Here is a 17,035-nt window from a genome sequence, read left to right on the forward strand (position 1 = left end):
CGATATTTGTTAACAAAACTACTGGCCATCGATGCCGATGAATGAGGAATGTCGCTGTAAACGAACGACCGTCCCAGAGGATCTAATTGGGCGACAATTGTTCGCTATTGTGTATATGGTCGTTCAGTGATCGTGGATTGTTCTGCTGTACACTTTATCTGGTACACATCACTTCTGCATTGTTTGAATGATTGTATCTTGTGTGTGTACATTATTGGTGGATTATATTTGAACATTATATTATACATTATGACTATATTTTTTACAGCATGTACAGAAATATAATTGTATTAATATAATAATCGTTTATCGGTTGTTATTCATCTATTTTTTACCAATAATTGTTGCACGTTGTGTACCTAGACTATGTTTTGCTTGTTTTTTAAAAAATAAATAATCTTTGACCGGCCGTTGAACCACATACACATTTGTCGCTGTGTGCAAACACTGACGCTGCCCCTGGCTTTGTCCCTTTTCATTTAAATGTTAGGAGTTGTATCTTCATGTCATGTGTAGGTCCATCCTGTGCTTCAATGGGTGCACTCCATGTATTTATTAATAAACAATATTTATTTAGCTTCAACATATTACGCAGCGCTATACATTATATCGGGGTTGCAAATGACAGACAGATACATACAGTGACACATGAGGAGGAGAGGACCCTGGCCAGAAGACCTTACACTCTAGTAGTACATTTCCTAAGCAAAGACATACTGGTAGGTTAATTGGCTATGCAGTATGTAGGTGATAAATATTACTGATTATTTTAGCATGTGTGGACATGCAAGTGTTTAGGGGGCGAAAGGGTTAACAATATTTCACTACATTAGAATAAGAGCTGCCCCCTTCCCAAAACAAATATGTCTGCACCGTCTTCTATCCTCATAAAAACATCCGGTTTGAATCTAGGATACTTCCGGTCACATGACTGAATAGCTAGCCAATCGCCGTGTACGGCGCTATGTTTGAAATGACGTCCATTTTTACTGGTTTTGGTGTTCGCTAAACGGGGTGTTCGGGGTTACGGTGCTGAGGGGGAGCGGAGAACGTGCAGGTAAATGGAGGGGAGGCGGGGAGCGGCGCTGTATACAGTAGGAACGTGTCACCGGACGGGGCGGAGGCTGCACTGCATGCAGGCCTATCACTGCTGGGAGTATGTATCGAAGCTCCGGTAGTTGTGTGCACGGTAAATGCCTCCGGTGTATTACCTCAGACCGGGCTTCTGCCTCCAGCTATGGGAGGGTTATAATGTGTAAAACGGGAACAAAGCTGGGTTTACGTGTTCATGGAAGAAATAAAGTGTAATTGCTGCTGGTGAATTATGTCACGTTATGACTTCTAGAATGTGATTTTTGAACATTTGACAGAAAGTGGCCTTTGTTGTGTTTTATTACTTTGAAATGAAAATATTTATTATTAAACAGGATTTATATAGTGCCAACATATTACGCAGCGCTGTACATTAAATAGGGGTTGCAAATGATAGACGGATACAGAGGGTGACACAGGAGGGGAGGACCCTGCCCCGAAGAGCTTACAATCTAGGAGGCGGGGAAAGTAACACATAATATGTGGATATGGAGTGGTGGGAAGTAGTGATGTTTCAAGCGTAAAGTCAGAATTTTTACTTTACATAGAAGAGAAGACAACTTTTTATTTAAAGTAAAAATTCTGTTTGTTAGTGTTTTTTTAAGTGTTTCACCTAAAAAAAGAGGTTCATTGCTGCCCCTTAATCCTCGATTGCCTAGGTGATCAAGATTGAATGGGAGCACAAAGCCTCCCGGGATCTCGCGTCATGCAACCCGGGAGGCTCCTTCTGCGCATGCCCAAGTATCTCGGGCATGCGCAGAGGGAGCATTGATCAATACGGGGAAAAAAATTGTCTATATATATATATATATATATATATATATATATATATATATATATATATATATATATATATGTGTATATATATACAAGATTGTTCTTTGTATACCTTCAAGGAAGTGTGTGTGTGTGTATATATATATATATATATATATATGTTCCCTTCCACAGGTCAGCAGTGTCCCCCTCAGCCCTTTTTAGCTCGGTGCACTACCTGGCACATTTCAGTAATCACCCGGCTGTTTTTGAGTGGGTACTGAAAAGTTGGGTCACATTAGAGAGGCTACCACTGACCTACAGCTTTTTCCCACCCAGCTTAAAAAAATAATACCGGGGAGAATACTGGGTCAGTATGTGATCTCCATTGATGATGTTTGTAATATTTGTGACACTATTTCCCTTTATATTTACAGCACACGGAGGGGAAGATGGCGAAAGAAAGATGTTTGAAAAAGGACTTTCAGGACAGCCTTGAAAACATAAAGGAGCGTATGAAAGAAAAGAGAACAAAAAAACTTGCAAAGGTGGCAGTAGTCAATAAGGCGTTGTCTACAAAAGCCAAGATCATCCGTAAGAATGTTTTGTTTTCCCTGAGTTTATAGGCTGACACTTGTGATATACATATGTAATGTATTTTCTACTTTCCCCAGACAATAATTCCACAACTTTAAAGAGTTTTCAGGCCAATAACAAGGCTTTGGCTCAGGCTCTGGAAGCTGAAAAGTTTAAGTACAGACAAGCTCAGGATATCATTCTTCATTTGAAGAGGGAGCAGCAGAGGATGATGTTTGAAATCTTTCTGTTGAGGAGAAAACTCCACATGCAACAAGGAAGCAGTCAGTCAGACGTGAGTACAAGTCATTGGACAAATTATTAATACCAATCTCCTAAATTCCTTGTACTAAGGGAGTTGTAACTGTTTGTGCTGTCAAAAAGTGACTAAGCTTTCATACAGTAATATATTCCATTCTGTGATTGGTCTATATTTCCTGCAGCAAAGATGGAGAAATCTGATAATCCAGCATTCTGATAAAAGGGTAAACCAGAAAACCAGAATAGTGGACAGCTGCAGTTGTACATTACATGTCCCCTATGTACACACGTTAGATGATTGTCTTTTGAGATGAACAGTCATGGTTTTGGGTGTAATTTTAGCATATTTACAGTTTTCTCCAGCCAGTTGTTCTTCAACTCATCGTGGCAGATTGATGAACAAGTGGCTGGGCAAGGTCATTGTGCTTTTCTATGGAGGACGACACTGTGGAATGCCTCCCGCTTGTTCTCCCCACTCTGTAGAGATGTACAGCACTCAATCATTTCACTGTCACCTGAACTAATCAGAGAAGATAATTTCCAGCAACAGAAATCTATTGTGAGCTCAGAAGAGGAAATTTTGCCTTCAGCCCCTGATTTTATATTAATAATAACAATATTATTAACTTGTATTATATAGTGCCGACATATTACGCTGCGCTTCACAAAGTCTATAGCCATGTCACTGGATGTCCCTCAAAGGGGCTCACAATTTAGTGTTATGAGTATTTCAATCTGCACAGCTGGCTGCTTAAAATCTGCTGTGGACCATGTGGAAGACCTGTTGGGTTAGACTTTACGGTCTCTCTCAGGTTTAGAGCAGGTTTTTGCCTTGGGAATAATCTTCCAATTCCCCTCTGAAGCCTTTCAGGTCTAGTCTAGATAATTATTTTACTTGCTGCAGAGACCCTGGCTTGATGGCAAATTGGCTAAATTTGGTCAGTAGCCTTTATTATGTTTTCAGTTTTATGTGTGTTTACTTTGGGGTTTGGTTATGGTTGACCTGTTTAAATCCCAGACCGCATCATGTTTGCAGCACTTTGGGTTATTTTGTATTTCTTTTAATACCTGTAATCATATAGAGGTTTGAAAGTCTTCTGATTTTTGCTGTTACATGAACATTGTTTTCAAATGTTGCTTCTGCACTGTTTCTGTTGGAGTTTAGTTTGCTAGGAGCCTATCGCTTTGTCCTATCGCTTTGTTGTCAAATTTTCAAGGTTTTCCTGGTTGTTCCCTTCTGGTTCAGTCAAAAGGAACTAAACTCCCCCAGCGTGATTTTATTGCTGATCATTTCTTCTCCGTTTCTATTTGTCAGATAAATGTGAGCAAATGTAAAAGCAATTAAAAGTCTACCAATATTTTTTACTTTCGCAGCTTTTGTCTAAAACCAAAAATATACTAAAAATATTTTATGTGCCTTCCATGCTGAACATACTCAATCTTTTTTTAGTTTTCATGGTAAGATTATGTATTTTAGAGATGAGATACATTTAGGTTCTTAAAGCCCATTTTCTAAAATGGGGAAAGTCTGCAATAGAATCTTTGACTCTTCCTCAAATATACCTGGGAAGAAAAGTAGGAGTAAAATTTTGTCCTATGCCTAGGTGAAGATTATTGTTCTGGGAATATTCTTGCAGAACTCTGCGCAGTCAAAATTTTGTGAGAGGACTCTTCGGTTCATTGCAGCAACATTGCCTGCTCTGCATTCTACAGTAATCTTTGTGGTGTCATCCCCAATGATGCAAAAGACAAAGGGTAATGAAATCATTTGTAGCTACATTTAGCACCTCCTAATAGGTGATTTGTAGAGGGGGCATAAAGATTGTAATAGTAAACTCCATTTTCATGCAGTTCCCCAATGACTTACCTGCTTAACGATGGCTTGTACCAGCAAGCGGCTCTCTGATGGGTAAACTATACATGCACACACAGCTCTGTTGACCGATTCTTTACTATGCTTTCCATGGTCTCTTAACCTCCCTGGCGGTCTAATTATGTCAGTATTTTTATGCCAAAAGCGGTACATTGTTTTGCATTGAAATTTATTTTACATTGTAGGCCTATAATTCTTAGGCATAACTAAAATATGTCCAATATTTAATAAATTGAATACATTTATTAATAAACTTTAAATAAAAAAACACCAAAATCTGTTAAAATAAGTTGCATAAAAATACTGAAACATGCAATATAATCAATTGTACAGTAGCATATATATTGATTACTTTGTATTGGATTCAAGCTGTATTGAATCCAATACAAAATAATTTGAATTTCCCGCCGCTCCCCTCGCATACACCAATGTCCCTGGGAATTCCTGGGTAAGGTATGTGCACTCACCAGGGGAAGATCAGATGAAGAGGATGCGGTCCGAGGATGGGATCCGACGGGCAAGACACTGGAGGACACCAACGGGACCAGGTAAGTGTTTAGTTTTATGTTTTTAGCCACACTCTGGGTTACTGCTTTCGGCATTTTATTTTTTATTTTATTTTTTTTTTACCCCAAGCCACACTTGGGATTACCGCTCGGGGTAATAACCTGTTCACTTAACAACCAGGTCTTGGTAACGAAACCTGGCCGTTAGGTGAGCAGCATCTGCATTTTGTATTTTAAATCTTGTGTTACCTCCAGATCTGTGCAGTGATGCAGTTTTTGCCTTTATGCAGGACTTTGCTGCTGCTTCCTCTCCTTTTAACAGGGTCTTGTATTTCTCCCCTCCATAACTTTATTTTTCTTAGTTGGCAGTTTATACATCCTGTAGCATTTATCTTTTGCAGCCATTGACTTATAATTAGGTTTGCCTTATTGTCATTTCAATGGGAGTGCGGTTGACCCTACAGTAGAACACTGCAGTCAACTGCAAATCTGAAATTGCTTTTAATCTTACTGATAGATTTTTTGGCCATGTAGCGTGCTTTGTAAGGCTAGTAGAGGTCCCTGCTGAAGGTAAATTGAGGACTCCGAGTTCAAAATTTCCCAAAAATAAATTTAATCCTAATTACAACTGATTTAAGGTAAATGAGCTTATAAACAGAAAATGAACTTCAACAGATGCTAACGTGTGTAGCAAGGTAATGGAACTTTTTTGTTAGGATATTTTACTCGAAAGTATAATACATGGGACTTGCTTTTAAGACTGTACACAGACCCTAAAGACTTGTTCACAGAAAGGTATTTCCTGGCTTTTAGCTACAAATGTACAAATGCTGTCTGCAGTGCTCACACTATGACTGCCTGTTTTCTATGGATACTTCAGAGAACCCACCACAAGAACAGTCCAGCTGTAGTTGAACTTATTCATTAGGTATGGTATTTTGTTTTCCTAAAGATTACAGACTGAGTTCATTAATGAACTGTATGGGTATTGCTTTCTTATTTACAGGCAAAGTTGGCATCCTTGAGAGAAATAATTGCCAAAGTCACTCACAATTTGCTGGATACTGCAAACCTTCTTGGCCCTGCACATGCCTTGTGTTCAACTGATGTAAGTATTTTTTCATAAATGCAGTATCTGGCATTGTATACAATAACACCTTTATTCTCTGACTGTACGTCCAGAGCCACGGGCTTTGTAGCACAGGTACAACCCTAATACCATGAAACCATTTATTTAAATGCATTTTTAATTAAATAGAACCTCAAACAAAATAGACTTTAAGTTTAATTTTAAACCAAGCAAGCAAGTGAATTAAGGATTCACCAAATCTTTACAGCGGGTAAATCTTCCTGGTGCTTGTGTTTGCAAATGAAAGGCAATGATTTAACACCTGCAACTATCACCTTCACTGCTTTTTAGTGTGCTCCTAATATATCTCTTGAGGCTTGTAGGCACAGAACCAAAAAACCTTCTCTAAACCAGGTTAATGTACAGCAGCAAATATCCATACATTGCTTATTGCTTTTCATTCCTCTTGGCAAATAGCAATATATAACCGTAATTATAATTTATTTTTTTTCCCACCAATATCTTTAGAGCAGGTTCACTCCTGCCTCGGGATTGAGTGACCCCACTGAACTCCGCCCCCCCACCCCCTCCATAGGTGGGACCTTGCTGTTCTTCTTAAAGACCCAGCATCTGCATATTTGACAACTGGCAGCAGCGAGTTGTACTAGTACCGCTCAAAGCTGCCCCTATTCATTCCCTATGGAGCTGCTGCAGCAAAATACAGCAACCTCAGGGCCAGTGTAAACTTTAAACTAGCTTTTTTTGTCTAAATATGATAGTTTTTGTAACCCAAGCACAATTATCTTATGGTGTGGCAGTTTCTTGTTATGTGAAGAATATATTAAATTTATGTATCTTTTTTTTTTTCTTGATTAGGATTCAACAGCTACCTTTTCTGTCATGGAGAAATGTTCAGGTCCCATTCAGACAAATAGCAGCTTGTGAGTTTTTAGATCTTAATTTTTAAATTTTTTACAAAAATGTATTCATGTTATTTTAAAAAGTGATTTGCTATGGAGGCATTGGGAAAGATTTTGTTTTCTATCTAAAACCTTGCTAAATTACCTATACAAGCTCCAAAACTGTATTGGTGATTATAAATGTAAAAAGAATATCAAACATTCTTTGGACACACGTGAAATAGAGGTAACTGGCTGTGTCTTGCTGTAATCCATTCAATGTCTATGACCCAGAAAAAACACGCAGTAAATTGTGAATTCCTGATCTGCATGTTTGTTCTGCCTTAGGATCGACTTAGTAGGCAATTAGCATTCACCAAAGGTAGACCCTGGATCTTCATTACAGGCTTCCTTTAAATCTTAAAATGAAAGTATGTATGTCCAAGCAAAGTAAAAAAAAAAAATGTGGCACACAACTGCAATATATAGCATTTGTTATGTTTTATTTCTTTAATGAGGAACTGAACTTTGGTAGATGTGCCCAAAAAGGTAGACAGAGGCCAACTGAACTAGTCACCAGTTTGCTTACAACTGATCCATTCCCCATAACTGACTTGCTTTGCCTTTTTAGGCAGCACAATAGGGATATTTCAGAACCTCACTCTAAATTTCCTAAGATTAGAAGTCATTGGCAACAGTGCTTCTTGCACAACTGATGTTTTACAAGGAGACTGTAAGTAAAGGAATGCCTAGGCAAATGCAAAGAAATTCAAAAGGTTACACTGATTAGGGTACTGCTTAGACCCAAATACTAATCCTTAAATTTTATGAAACTACCGAAAAATGCCTATTCATCTGAAATCCAAAAAGTTCCTAACTTTTATGTGCTCCTGAGTCTTCTGAACTAAATTCCTATGCAATGTTATCCAGCTTGTCGGAGTTCTCCCTCTTGACTACAGACCACTTGTGCAGCCAAAACTGGCCAGGGCTGGCAATACAGCCTAGGATTTCAGTGCATTAGAGGCACACTTTTAAAGCAGAACTAAACCTGTAAAATAAAGTGTGAGCAGACAGGCTCTTTATTGCAGAAAAGACATGACAATTTTCCTCAGGAATAAAACAAACTTAACCAAAGTGTACAGTTGTATAGTTCCAACATACCCAGGTGCCATAAACCAAAAAATCTCCCCCTCATCTGGTCATAAAAGATAGAGTTGTGAGGAGAGGCGGGTTTAGTTCTGCTTTTATCTCAAACAGGTATGGAGCACTCTGGCTGATTAACATGTAGTTTGGGTTTCTGGCTGATTAACATGTACTTTGTATACCTCCCACGTGCAGTGTTCATTCTTAATATGCTATTTTAGCATGAAGTGCATGATGCTAAAGTCTGATAAATCAAGCTCAGTGTGCAGTTTTTAAAGATGACGGCACTAAGTATTGCTACAACACATTTTTTATGAAAGTTAATTGGTTCTAAAATATAGCTAAATACCAGACATTAAAATAATAACGGACATTTTGCTGAAGCTACTCCTTTTCGTGTCCTCAGCCATTTCCCCTTGCTGTAAAAATATACGGTGCATATGTAATTGGCACTTTTTCTTTTCTTTTTTTTTTCCCTTGAACTTATCACACATTGATATTTCAGTAGGCTGTAATTCCAAGGTTTTTAAAATGTCAGGTATTCACTTATAAACCTGTTATTTGTGTTTTTATATTCCTAAAAATGGGTTTGATTCTTTTTTACAAAATAGTAATCTTTTTGCGCTATGTTTTATTTATAGGGGTCATTCGAGTGTTCCTGTTTCAGGTGTACAGAGAAATGTTAACAGTGTGTCTGAAAGCTACTCAAATACAGAGACAAGAAATCCCAAAAATGTAGCTTCAGAGAATTCTGAAAATGGACCTGCAGTGAAGAGATTATCTAGAGGTCAGAGTGGTATAAGTAGCTAAAAAATATCAATCTTTTCATTACTTTCAATATGACACTTTAGTCCCTTGACAATTTTGTCTCTTGTTTAAAGTCCTAAAGCTAAGGTTCCACTTTCAAAATCTGCAATCAGAAAGGGCTTTATTGGAGAAAGGGACAAGCAATGTTCCTTCTGCAATAAAACATACTTATCTGCTTGATCGCTGTACTCCACTGCCATGACTGTGTGAACGCCTGTTCAGGAGGTAAGTTATCCAGGCCCTTACAATAAAGATAGCTGAAGATTGAAATAAGGAAGAGATGAAGAAAGGGGATGATGGCACCCTGCAATGGAACTGGGACAGATGATTGTTTTTGTAAAATTGCAATCAGGTGGATAAGGCTTTTTTTATTGCAGAAGGGACATCACCTGTTCCTTCTGCAAATAAAGACCTGTCCGTTTTAAGAAAGGATTTAGTGCTGCTTAAAGAAATCTAAGTAAAAAGTACAGACAGCTTCTAAATTCTTGCTGACTAGTAGGTATTTCCTATTAGAGAATTTAGGAAAACTTATATTTTTGAATAGAAATTCTATTTTTCCTTGGAACTTTTCAATTTTGAGTAGTCCTTTCCTAATTTAGTTAAGTTGACCTTTTCAGTTCTAGTGAATCCTGAAATGGTGCTCTGGGGTTTTGAAAGGGAAATATATATAAAAAAAATCCTTTGCTTTCACCTGTGAAACTATTTTTTTTCTGCACCCCACTTTAAGGTTACAGTTTCATTTAACATTCATCCTATAGTCCACAATCTTTTAATTTGAATGAAAACCTTTATTGGGAGAAAGATAAAGGCTGAAACTGCTGACATACTGAACAATTACCTCTGGTTGTAACTGGCCTCAATACTTTGTCATTAGCTGCATACTTGTTCCATATCAGCAATTTACAAAGAACTCCTAATCCACCAATTTGTTTCCGGTCAGTGACTCAAAGTATTTAAACCTTTAATCGGCATTAATAGCCCAGGACACTGGCATTGGTGGTAGTAGCAAATATTCAATTACATTTTGACGGCAAAGTGGAGAAGTGTTCCTTTCATGTGAATAGTAGTTAAAAATGGGTCAATCAGTTGTGATTGTAGTGTCTAGTGGTTGAACTTGGTGGACTTCTAAGGTTCCCTAAAAACTGAAGTGCAGACACAACTTACATTTGGACTTGTTACTGCTGTGGGCTGCTCTTATATTTGTAGATATCCTGTTTTCCTGCAAAAGTGGATTCATTTCCGTGAAATGCATAAAAAAAAGTGGGGACACCTGTACATCAAAGGGGTATCCCACGCAGAAGATTTTTTATTGACACACATGTAAAAATTGTTTTATTTATCAGTTGTTCTTATTTTTTAATGGGATGTAATAAATAAAGTTTTTTAACACTAAATTTAAAGATCTTATAGGCTGTGTTGAATGGCTTAAAAGCCCCATTAATTAAAGATTCAATGTGTTTACTGCTGTGGGCTGGTTAGATCCTGATAGTATTATTCTCTGTAGTGTTCTATTCTGTTAAATATCACCTTTGCTGACTAAAGCCATAGAGTTAACAGTTGTCCCCTTACTAAACTTGGGGCATGGGGTGGCCAATATTTGTCTGTGGGGTGTTTCCAGTATGCTATATATATCAAGCTCTAAATGTCACTCCTATAATGTTGAAAAGATTGGGGTGGTTTTGGTTTTTTATTGTCTATGTCTATTGTCATACATAGACATCTGTCTATGTCCATTATGTCTGTTATTATGAAACATAAAATGTAAGGATATCCGATGCTTAGACTTCTAATTTGTGTCTTTTGACTTTGTTTTGATTTTCCAGATTACAAGTGTAATAAGGGGTGCTGTTTCGAGAATACTTAGTGTACATATTCCTTTTTTCTTTCTTAGGAAGGAAATCTAGCTTACATCAGCCTGGAACAGATGATGAAAATTCTGACTCCGAGAATACAGATGACATAAAATATCTGAAAAACGTATCTTTGAGGCGCCGTGCTTCTAGTTTAGATATTTGCATAGAAGAGTCTTCAATGGATAATCTAGTAGTAGGAAATACTGCCTTAAATTCCATGGTTGAAGTTTCTGAACCAGAACCTACTGCTCCTGTGGAGGATAGCCTCAATAAAAGCATTATTGATGAAGGGTTAAATGCTTGTCTCAGCCAAAGTCCCTCAAAAGTTGACGTTCTTCCATTTACAAAATTATCTCAGATATCAAGTTCAACACCTGAGCCTAAACCAAAGCAAATGTCGAAAAGCAAAAATGATCCACGACCAGGTCGTGAGAAAGCTAGAAAAAACAAAGCAGAGGGAGGAGGAACTGTCCAGCTGAAAAAGCCTTGGGAAAAACCAAAACCAAGAGCCAGGTCCAAGAGCAGAGAGAGGGGTGCAAGCAAGTCGGTAGCCTCTAAAGACAAAATGAACAGTTCTTTAAATTCAGGTGATGCATATGACTTTCTCTTCGAAGAGAGCATACACGTTACTCCATTCCGTCAAAGCAAGCAGAGCAAGCAACCAGAAGACAATGAAAATTCAGATGAGAACAAAGATCCAGAGGAAGAAAATGTTAATAAAAGTAGCTCTAGTGAAGAAGAATCCAATGACAGTTTATATTTGCCTTCTAAGTCAAGAAATCAAAGCAATGAGAAAAATACAACTTCACTTCCTTTAAGGCCTAGATCTAAAAGAAACAAGCAGCAGTCGGCTGAGAAGATGGGAAAAAGAAGCAGTGATCGATTCAAACAAGGTTTGTTTTTTGTTTTGTTTTGTTTTTTTTTTCTTTCTGGCAAAATATTGTGTTAGATCATGGAAGGAATCATCTGCCTTGTTACAGCTGGACTCCAGTCAAATCTAACTGCTGATGAACTCAATGAAATGAAGTGATTCCTTACATTAGCACAATTGTTCTTAAGACATGTGGTAGAGAGTGTTTCTAGGCTGCACCTTCTATGTAATGTTGACCAAAAAATCACCATCTTTACGTGAAGAGTCACCCCTTGTTACTGGCCTCTAGTAGTTTTGCAGGGGTCTTTTTACATCCCCGATACTTTTTCATTGCTGTCTAAAAAATAAATATCCAACCTGTGGATCACATTTTCTCTCCCGCTTGTGAACACTTGATGTGCCTAGAGTCCTAAATGATTATGGGACATAAGTTAAGTGCTGGAACCAATGAAACATCTTGGCTGTAATGTTTTTTATTGACTGGATAATATATGCAGACCTTGGGTTGTACTGTTTTAAGCATGTGTGGTGACCATTGTGTGATTATTTTAATCTATAGCATTGATAAACAACCTTCACTGTTTCATTTATTCTCTTACAGATGCTGGTAATGCAAAGAAAAACCAAAGAATTAGTATAAATGGCCAAGAAGATCCAAGATCCAATGGCCAAGATCTACAAACCAGATTCACTGGGACAGCAGATCCAGAGGAAGATAGCAAAGAAAATTCTGTATTAAAATGTTCATATAAAGCAAGACAAAACATCCATGTGGATCAAGATCATTATTTTTTCTCTGCAGACAAAAGTATACGTATGTCATCTATCAATACTAAATTTTTTTTCTCTTCAGTTTACTTTGTAAAACACTACATAATGACCATTAATTTGTATTAGTCAAGAACATTTCAAGGGAATATATAGAGGCTGATTTGCTTAAGGAGTGAAAAATTCCTGATTGTTGACCGCAGTATAAATAAAGTGCAACTGATTAGCCAATAGCATAGAGGAATAGTTATTAAATGTGCTTGCCTATTATGTGCGTGCTTGTTTTATTTTTTTTTTCCCCCACCATTTAAACAGCTAATATCAACCTGCAATACATTATTTTAAGTGCTATATATATAATTGATATATATATTTTCAGATGAACCTGAAGAAGCATTACCAGCTCAGCGGATCAGCCTTTCTGATGTCACTAATTTGTCTTTGTGCTCAGGAGGTAATGAAACAAAGAAACATTCTTTTCCATTTTCAAATGGTGATGACCGGAAGCTGTCGGGAACCTACATGAGGAAAAGGAGGTGCACAGTAACAGTTAATTATGCAGAGCCAAATCTCACCAAGTAAGTGAGACCATCTTATGTGGCATTTTGTGAATGTTAAAAATGTGTGTCTGCTTACTGAGCCACCAGGCTGCCTACAACTTCTGGATCCCACACACACTCACTGAATGGAGAATTGTATGGACAAATGACATTATCTGTCCTCATCATTTCTAGCAAAAAAGTCCTTCTCTTTTCCAAAAATTGACCACTGATGTTAATGAAGACAGTTTACCACTATTACATAGGGGGGCTTATCTGCCCCCTGTGAAATTATAAAATAAAACTCTACCATCACTGCAGTGACTAGGATGAGTGGTAATTTAGACATGGTGTAGAATGCGGTGAAAGGGTGGTCTTTTTCCCAATGACTAACACTAACACAAAAGTTTATGGGGGGGGGGGGGGGGGGCAAAATTTACCAGGAAGTCCCCCTCTCCTGAATATGAGAAATTTGCATGTACCCTTGTAATATCTAGGGTAAAGCAAAATTTAATAATTACTCTTAATATATTACTGTAATGGGCTATATATACAGTAATATTTTTCACTTTAACTGCAGATTAAAAATCGAGGTAATACCTTAGACAGCCACACCTCGGCGCTCTAAGAAAAAGCAACAGCCCCACTCTTCTGACATGCATCCATTCTGACATGCTTAAATAGAGTGCTGTTGATAGTGAACTTATAGGGTAGTAAGGTGGTATGTCATCTCAGGGGGCAGGCAGCTACCTTGTATCTAGCAATTTGGTTGTCCATTGTGTGACGCATGGGATATTGTAACCCATGACTACAGCTCTTATATGTTGCTTGGTTGTATTACAATAATCAAAAGTGATGGTTATTTATAAAGAGTGTATGTGTGTTTGTGTGTGTGTGCAATATATATATATATATTTATATATATATATATATATATTTATATATATAAATTATTACTACACAGTATTTATATAGGTACACCATATTATGTTGCGCTTTACAAATGTCCCTACTTCAGTCATGTCTTTTTTTTTTTTTTTGAGGCAAAGCCAGTTAACTTAACTGCATGTTTATTATATATTAGTTATATCTCCCAGTCTGACTAAAAAAAAAAAAAAATCTAAACTCCTTGATGTAGTGGATGACATATGATGGTCCACATAATCATGAATGCAGCATGTTATCCTGAGGAAATTATAGGATAACATACATTGTCTGTCTGATTAAGACAAAGCCTGTACTGCCATTTTAGACCATTCCAAGTCTGGGTATGAAGTTGCAATTATTAAAGTAATAAATTAATTTTAGGAACTATGTTTATCATTTTTTTTTTTTTTTTTTTTTTTTTTTTGTCCTTGTTTTCAGGAAACTGAGAAGAGGTGATCCATTTACAGATACTGAATTTTTAAGCTCCCCTATTTTCAAGAACCGGAAATCCTTGAGCAGAAAGTCTCTAGCAAAATACAATGAGGCGTTTGTTGGCTGTCGTAGGTAACCACTTATGAGAGGGTAAAACCTGGCAAGCTACTAAAAAAAACTTTCAGGATCAATCCAGACTATTTTTTTTTTTTGGTTTGTAAATATTAAAAATTTGCATTTTATATTTAAAAATACATATACATTTTGTAAATATGTAAGTGTAAATCCTTAGTCTGTGTCTGTACAAGCCTTTGCTCCTTAATCACTTTCCTTTCCAAATAGGACTATTTGTACAATTTATTATTCTAGTTTCTTGGCATGAACTTCCTAAAAGGATCACGAGGAGGTACAAGTGAAGCTGTTATACATAAGGAGCCAGTGTCCTATGGATATCCATCATTACCTTGTAGTAAATACCACTGTTTCCCACAAAGGACGCTCCTCTGATTGAACACATCCCATCAATTTTGTAGCAACTTGTATGTGCTCACCGTCCCCCAAGACCATAATCCAGCATATTGCTCAGCTGACGTCACTTAACACCATTATTGTGCGCCATTATGTTTGACGTGGACCAAGCAAAATCACCCCTCTTGCTAAAATGACCAAAAGAGTGATGCAACAGAAAATTGGTAAAGTTCCTAAAATGGGTTCTTCCTGCAAAAATCTGATTTCTATGTATATAACACATGGTCAAAACAAAATTAGCAGAGCCCCATACCGTTGTGAAATAAGTATGTATTTATTATATTAGATGAGAAAAGGGTACTCAAAAGTATGTGAATGTTTCAGCTTTAAAAGTTTCCACTGGAAAGTGATTTTATTGCATGTCCAACCTGAACCAGCCAGAACCCTGGAAAGGGTGCAACTAAATGTGTTAGACGTGATTGCTTTCTGGTCACTGTTGGATGTATGATATGGACTTAGAACTGAAATATTCACATTACTTTTATAGTACTGTGTGGTTTTTGTTTATCTAACAAATCTTTACATGTTTCACAAGGACACAGTGCTGTTTAGTTTTGTTTTATGCATGTACCTGATCTCCATCTTGTCTGCACTTAAGGTGGATTATGCACAGACAAGGAAAAATCAGATGATCAAGCCACTGATGCTTGTGATTTGTGCTATAGAAGCTTTATATGGAGAACGCATAGCTTTTAAGGGATAATGTTACTGAGAAACATAAGAAAGCTGCCATTGCTGACCTCTGTGTGGAAACGTTGGATGCCTCGGTCTCTGCTATTAATCTTTTCTGACCAAAAGTAAATCTGCCACTAGTAAAGTCAGATGAGTAATGAAGCCATTGGATCAGTAAGTGTTACAAAAAGCTTTAATGTGTGTGCAGTTCAAGCATTTTTAATGTATCTGCAAGACTTCAGGCTGCTTTATGCAGCTTCCTTGAAGCCTTTTAATGCAAACTTCAGTGCAAAACATGGAGATGTTATACATAGTGCTGCCTGTTGGGCTTCAACAATCTCACTGAACCCTACTATAGATGAGTGATGGCGCTGTTGCTGCAATTGCCTGTTTTTAGCTTTTTAAATGTTCCTGGATTATGTAATCACAGCTGCAGCACTTTTCTTTATAAGTGCAAACATTGTAATTTCTTGTGTCATGTAAAATAACAGCAAATTTAGATTTTAATCAGTAATAATGATTGTCTAGGATGATATTTTAACACATTTTTCAGCTGCCATTTTTGTTATTGGTAGCTTAATACATTTTCCCCACTTTAAGTTGTCCAATAAAGATGTTTAAGGGAGACCTAAAGTCTGAGAATGGTTTTTGTCTGTCCTAAACTCTGACTATATGTAGGTCTGCTCTTTACACGGTTGATACTTTTAATGATGACAGATTTTTTTTTTTCTTTTTTTTTCCCACAAAGGTGAGAGTTACCAGAGCATTGACAAAAGATAGTACTGCCATGGTGATTCAAAAAATTCACCTAATATTCACATGGGTTTCCCCTCTTTATTTTATACTTTTGTTACAACTGCTCAGGTAACTTGGTGTATTCCTATTTTAAATTGGTCTGAGATGGTTTTGAGGTCTTTCTTGGCTCCTTCAGACGTTCATCCTTGGCTCTTAGGCTGATTTTACATTCTTGTTGCCTTGGCTTATATATTATTTAAAGGCATGTTAGGTGAACAAAAGTAATTACTTACATTATATATGTTAACCTTGTGCAGTTATCAGAATACCATCGCTTTTTGTGCCAGTGAACCTTTTAGGGCAGCACTGGGTTTTAAATGTAAATCGGTTCCAATAATTTAGGTCTGTAATAAACTTATTACTTAAATGAAAGATTTTTTTTAATAATTGGCATGGCATTTATGTAATTAAACATTGACTTTTTTCGTATTTGTATGTTTGTGTATTGTTCATGATCTGCAGTGTTCATTTTTTTAATGCACCGAAGTCAAATTGATTATAGTGGAAAGGTTTATCAATCCTGTAACGGACATGTACACTTACAGGGTATATTTTGTCTGGTTAATTTAAAGTTCAGGACATTGGGTAAAATAGCCATGTTAATATTTTTAGCACATGAAACAGGTGGTATGTTAAAGGATGCTACTGTCCAGTAAGCCAATTTATGT

The 17,035-nt window shown here is 37.1% G+C and overlaps 1 protein-coding gene across 2 annotated transcripts; it reads left to right on the forward strand.

Annotated features, from left to right (window-relative positions):
- Positions 1–939: 939 nt before the first annotated feature.
- Positions 940–16,796, forward strand: SGO1 (shugoshin 1). 2 transcript variants are annotated; one of them, XM_072412417.1, is made up of 10 exons: positions 940–1,057; positions 2,286–2,442; positions 2,523–2,719; positions 6,071–6,172; positions 7,010–7,074; positions 8,817–8,962; positions 10,874–11,728; positions 12,308–12,520; positions 12,854–13,052; positions 14,379–16,796. In XM_072412417.1, the coding sequence occupies exons 2-10, from the start codon at positions 2,301–2,303 to the stop codon at positions 14,506–14,508; spliced, it is 2,049 nt and encodes a 682-aa protein (XP_072268518.1). In that variant the 5' UTR covers positions 940–1,057; positions 2,286–2,300; the 3' UTR covers positions 14,509–16,796. The 2 variants fall into 2 exon arrangements, with proteins under 2 accessions (XP_072268518.1, XP_072268519.1); XM_072412418.1 differs by having other exon boundaries at positions 12,926–13,052.
- Positions 16,797–17,035: the final 239 nt, after the last annotated feature.

Source organism: Pyxicephalus adspersus, chromosome 5 (assembly GCF_032062135.1).
Source record: "Pyxicephalus adspersus chromosome 5, UCB_Pads_2.0, whole genome shotgun sequence".
Taxonomy (NCBI): domain Eukaryota; kingdom Metazoa; phylum Chordata; class Amphibia; order Anura; family Pyxicephalidae; genus Pyxicephalus; species Pyxicephalus adspersus.

Bases quoted from the DNA above. Each gene is read 5' to 3' on its own strand.
- SGO1 (XM_072412417.1), top strand. From the start codon at position 2,301: ATGGCGAAAGAAAGATGTTTGAAAAAGGACTTTCAGGACAGCCTTGAA. The intron at 2,443-2,522 runs GTAAGAATGTTT...TACTTTCCCCAG, and splicing joins TACAAAAGCCAAGATCATCC to ACAATAATTCCACAACTTTA. The intron at 12,521-12,853 runs GTATGTCATCTA...ATATATTTTCAG, and splicing joins CTCTGCAGACAAAAGTATAC to ATGAACCTGAAGAAGCATTA.